At 47.7% G+C, this 5,762-nt stretch overlaps 1 protein-coding gene across 1 annotated transcript in view; it reads right to left on the bottom strand.

Moving 5' to 3' along the window:
* CSUI_003878 (6-phosphofructokinase) overlaps positions 1-5,479 on the bottom strand; it is a gene marked incomplete at its 3' end in the record, with an annotated part of 6,294 nt that extends 815 nt beyond the window's left edge. The window contains exons 1-4 of the mRNA XM_068064073.1: positions 4,346-5,479; positions 3,260-3,769; positions 2,212-2,467; positions 720-937 (exon numbers count right to left, since the gene is read on the bottom strand). Of these exons, the coding sequence (XP_067923954.1) occupies positions 720-937; positions 2,212-2,467; positions 3,260-3,769; positions 4,346-4,354 (993 nt within the window). The remainder of the gene's footprint in view (positions 1-719; positions 938-2,211; positions 2,468-3,259; positions 3,770-4,345) is intronic.
* Positions 5,480-5,762: the final 283 nt, after the last annotated feature.

The raw sequence follows: 5,762 nt of genomic DNA, 5'->3' as shown, positions 1-5,762 counted from the left end.
GCTCAGTCGGAAGAAACACGTCGATGTCAGGACCGCTACACGAAGCGAGTGTATCTGCACAACAAGAGAATCTTATTATAGAGAAGAAAGAACGCAAAACATCCTTCTACAGGAACCATTCAGGGGAGATACACATATCTACATGTGTATGTACACTTGATGAAGAGAGAGGGAGGTCGACAGATGGCTAGCTAGCTAGCTAGCTATCCAGCTAATGATCTATGGTGCTTCACACTGCACTAGGATTGTAAGAAGTGCTCTGATGAGACCATGATTGGAACAGGAGGGTTTCTCTCCCCTCCTGCAGACGTGTGCATTTTCACATTCTCTAGAGGTAAATCTATATCATTATACATAGATATACACGTTTGTCCATATATAGGTGTATAAATATATATATATATATGTTTACGTTCATAGGTATTCAGACAACTCCTAGTCCTCTCGCCAGTCTATCAGACTAGATCTCCTTGCTCGCTTGAAGAAAAGGAGGGAAGTAATCCAACAGCCTCAAACTGCGTTTTTCTTCTATCCTAACATGCCACACAAATGCATGCATACCATACGAACACCATAGTACCCCTCTCTTCTTTGTCTTTCTCTCTCTCTCTCAACTCTTTCGTTCTTTCCCTTCTCGTCTCCAGATCCCGCTTTGCCTGCAGATAGCCAGAGCAGTCCTCGTCGGGTTCCTTCTCTCTGTTTGGATGATACTTACTTACCTTGTATTTCTTATTGAGAACTCCATCCAGACCACCCATGAAGCCGAAGAGCATCGAGTCAGGGTGTCGGCTCTTCACATAGTCGTGCAAACCAGCGATAACGTTGTGACCTCCTGGCGCAGGGCCTCCACTCAAGACAATTCCGATGCGGGTCACGATGCCGCGACTTCTCCCGGGAGGAAAGAACACCTGCGATTCACTACTCGTTACGCTCATGCCTACTTACAGGCACACACAAAGAGATACACAGAGACATACATACCATGCACACGGAACGTAGGTAGATGGATAGATAGATCGAAGATAGATAGATTAAAGATAGATCGATAAAGACAAATAGATAGAGATAGATGCATAGATTGAAGATAGATAGATAGACTGTATCATTAGGAGGAATACATAGATACATGTGGAGAGCCTCGTTCCAGTCGTACTACAACAAGGCCTGGTGAGGCAGACCGGGGATTTTCTATGGAAGATTGACAATAATGAAATGACGCTATGTTGCAGGCTCCTCCTAGTAGCTATCTTCAACCTTTCTTACTGATATCTACATACATATACATGTATATACATGTACGTGTACGTCCTCGAAGGAGATGAACCATTTGAATAGAGTCGATGACTGCATGTGTGTGAAAGGGACAAGTGCATGAAGAGAGAAGAACTCCTTACTAGTACCCTCTCTTCTTGTTCCTCATGTTACTCTCCGTTCTCCCTCTTCTTAGCTTGTATCTTGTTGATGCTGCCCTGGTAGTCTGTAGTCTTATTCAAGAAACTGGGGACCGTCTCTTTGTATTGAAAAAGACGGCTATATGGAGCTAAACTTTCTTTTCTCCCCCCCCTGTACAGGCTGAGCTGAGATGTAAGCGACAGCCCAAGTATCATGATATGACCTACTTCAACTCCTACTACTACGACGACGACTGTTCCACCTTAGGCGCATGCATTCAATAAAGGACGTGTGTGAGTACCCCCCCTAGTGCATCTGTACGATACAACATACGTATGAAGGTCTACATGCGATAGATAGAACGATAGATCTCCCTAGAGCATTCCTATTTGCATCAGGGGAACGTTGGGAAAAACAGCTTTACCTCCGAATAAAGGAGAGAGAAGAGAGCCAACCTAGATATAAGTGGGGATCGAGTTTGTTTTCTAAAGTGTCCCTCAAAAGCCAGACAGACAAGGAGAGGTCACTGTTGCCCTTGTCATGAAGAGGAGAGACTGAAACGTTCTCCAGGGGGGGAGGGGGGGAGCATATGCACTAGAGAGGAACAAGAGTGTCTCTACAGCTCTCTCTAACTATCTTCTTTATGAACTCATCTAGAAGTGATAAATACAAAAGATAAACTTTCTCATAAGACGGCAATCACTTGAGACACTTTTCCTTCTCTTGCTATGCACCGATCCATCACCTCCTGAAGCTTCTACATCTCTCTAATGTACCACATGAACTAGAACGACAAAGACGAAATTGAGAAAGGCGTACCTGTCCCGTCACCGGCGGCCTCGAAAGACGACGACGCAGGGACGACCTCGACGTAATCGAAGCCCCATGTCTCAGGGAAGAATCCCTGCAGTTTCTTTTGAACTTCCGGTGATTGATAAAGAGGCTCCGTCTTAAAGGCTTCGGCAACGGTAGGATCTAATACAGCTTCACCTCCTATAAGGGAATGCTGTTCTACTTCTAAAGCGGCTGGCAAAGTACACATCCACGTCTGTCTTGCCTTCTGTACGGGGCTTGTCTGAGAAGAAACAAGAGGAGAGCAGAACGATCATCTAGAATGCACAAGAAGATGCTTCGGGGCGATCGTGCTATGTCTTGGACTTCTTCTATGTGTGAAAGGGGAATGACAGGGAGAGAGTGTGTTGACAGAGAAATTTCCGATGACGACACGGGGTGTATATACACCCACACGAGAGACCAAGGGGAGTCTTGGCGCTTCTTCGCACTTCAGTTCATCTCAACTACTCTAAAGAACATGCGAAAAAGATGAAGAATGTATGGTATACGTATGATAACTGTATGGTCATGTATAGAAGGAGATCTCTCTGATAGACGTAGATGTGGTATGGACTGAAGTATGGAGAAACAGCCATGCCATGATGGTATGTGACTAGATACAGCAGAATCTTTCTTCATTTGAATCGCGTGTGAATGAAAGAAGCTAACGCGTGTCCGGAATCCTCTAAATATACATCTACAGCATGTTGTAGAAGAGATAGAACGAGATGAATGCGAGGCGCCAGCCGCCCTCTCCCGAAGAAAAGAAACTTCCCATCCACAGAATCGAGACGGAAAACCAACCCTGTGCTAGAGATAGTAAAAGAACGTGACGATAGATTAAATAAGATGATGAGTGATTTGTTACGCCTATTTCATTCTAGCTGTTCTTTTCTCCACTCTCTCTCTTTCTCTTGCTGAAATCCTTTTTCTCTTCTCCTTCGCTTTCTTTTGCCTGCCGACATGCCCCCCTGCCTGGAATGAGAAAGCGGCGGCGCGGCCAAGCAAGAAGAAGAGATGATCTGCTTCTTACCCTATCGAAGAGATCAGCTGAATGGAGATGCGTTTTAGCTCTTTGTTCTCTTTGGTGTAAAGGGAAGTCCGCAACCGTGGGTGTATCCCTTAGAACTCCTTGAGATGGAAATGCACCAGCCGAGCCAAGATTCTGTGAGCTTCCGATTCCTCCCGCTGCTGAGCCCACACGTAGAGGGGGTGCTCCACCTCCTGGGCCGCCTGCGCCATAGTATAAAGGCCCCCCTCCTGTCCCACCCGCTCCCCCCCCCCCTGGATTGGTCTTGAAAGAAAGACGCCGAGGCATAGGTCTTTGGCCGTCGGCGTCTACATCAGCACGTTTGCCTCCGGGGCCAAGAAGACGTGAAGAAGATAAACCGATATCATTCTGACTAGGGACACCTAAGGCAACACGTGGAGATACTACTCGACCTATTCCTTGAGCTTCTGGGCTATTACTCGAAAGGGTATATTGATTGTCATTCGTAACGACAAGGAGAGATCGACCACGACGAGGGGGGGGTGGAGTAGGCTGGCCTAATGCAGACGAAGTAAGAGACAAGGGACTCCGACTAAACCTTATAGAGAGAGAGAGACAGACACATCCAGGCGTTAGTAACTTCTTCTCGGGGAGTTATGAAGTGCAGATGGAGACAGCTTCAGCAAGTAGATGACGGACTGGGAAAGAAAATGGAACATGTCTATACATGAGAGAGATAGCCTGTGAAACTTCTGTCCTGGATTCTCCGGGATCGGGTAGATGCTTCGAGGAAAGAACAGGGTGTGCTAGCAACAGAGACGACCTGATGAGAAACAAGGTGGTCTTATTTGAAAGAAGATAGAAAGAGAGGCAATTTCAAGTGCCAGTAGTACCACGTAAGCAAACCTCCACAGTCGAGGGAACGAGTGCAGTGCTAGGGAATCCATTGCCGAGGACATCCAGATACAGAGAAACAAAGAGGTGCACGGACATATAATAGAGAGAGGTATAACGGAAAGTGAAGGTCGCTTGCTAGCTAGAGAGGTCCGACCTCTCGGCATGGCAGTAGCAGCTTCGAGGAGGTAAAGGATTATACACCGAAGGAAGAACGGTCATCTCGTGACTTACTTGTGCCATCGGGGGACGCCATAGTGATTTCTCGTCGGAAGAAAGGATGCTGGTTTTTCTTTAGTCAACAAGGATGGGAGAATAACAACGGATGGCAGACAGAAAGGCAGGCTCGACGAACCAGAGAAGTTCAGTCCAGTGAAAAAAGGAGACAGCGCACGCAGCCTTACAAGCCACCAGGAGTAAAAGGCACTTGACAATCTATAGATCGACAAAGAAGAAGAAGAAGCGGTAGTCAGCAGGTACGGAAACAGTAGAGAAGGTCAGTGTGCTCCAGAAGCTGACAAGAGTCAATGGCGGCGGTGTCTCAACGCATGCACACACTAAGCGGAAGTCGCAAAGAAAAAGCCGCGTGGACTGAGCAGAAGAGAAAAAAAGATAGAGGTTTCAGACCGTAGACTTTGTCGAGTTGAGGAACAACATGCTGTCAGCATTTCGGGCCGTTTGAAGTGCGTAGGAAAGAACCCCGCCGTGAAGAGATGCCCGCCAGCGTATTGTGGATAGAACTCTCAGACACGGGGCATGACACCAGCGCAGCCTAACACTCAACCAAGTGCAGATACACTCTGAAATGATCAGTATGTGACGTTTGAATGCCAAGGAAACCGAAGGGTGCTCAAGAGCGATTGACTGGTTAGAGAACCTTGGTGTGAATAGAACGGGAAATGGCAACTCTCCTCTCGTGAAAAAATGCGACACAGCAGGAGGCTGAGTGATAGTGTCAAGTAGAAACTGAAAACCGCCCGCGCAGAAACGCCATTACATGACCTTTGAGAAAGGAGATTGGGAATTAAGTTACATGCGCGGAGCAGCAGTTCAGACAGAGTTGCACACAGAGCCACAGAGCAGCTAGAACTAACACTGACCTATAACGCAAAGCCAAAAGACTGGATATCACCGTTTTGCGCGACACTCACGTTGGATTCGTACTGATTCTGCGAAACTAGTAGACTTTCACAGCTGGTGCTTCTTGACAGTAGCCAGTGATTTTTCGGTTATCCATCTCAGCGTCCGTCCGGGAAAAGAGCGGCGGCGCCGTTTACTTCCACGGGGTCGGCCGGCTAGTCACAGCTCGGGATGCATGAGATTACCGTTGGTAGGTGACCCCGCTTTTGGCCCACATGAATTGGACCCGTTGAACGAAGAGAACTGACGGACAACCCTATGAAGGCTCAGGACTTCATCCGGCACACGGAGATCAACAGCATGCGAATGGGAGTCCTCACAATCCCTGACCACACACCGTGAAGGAGCGAACAGGCGTCAGGAGTGAACACTCATGCACCTTCCTCGTTCTTCGGCTCGAAGCGGCCCGTCTTGAGCATGGTGCTTAAGCAATTACGTACGATCCCGTGGGAAGGCAACACACCTGCAGAAGGGTGAGGAAGCTACCAGAAAGGGCCACGGTGCACGCGGT

Source organism: Cystoisospora suis (assembly GCF_002600585.1).
Source record: "Cystoisospora suis strain Wien I chromosome Unknown contig_1748, whole genome shotgun sequence".
Classification (NCBI taxonomy): Eukaryota; Apicomplexa; class Conoidasida; order Eucoccidiorida; family Sarcocystidae; genus Cystoisospora; species Cystoisospora suis.
This window is presented reverse-complemented; position numbering and strand designations above follow the sequence as displayed.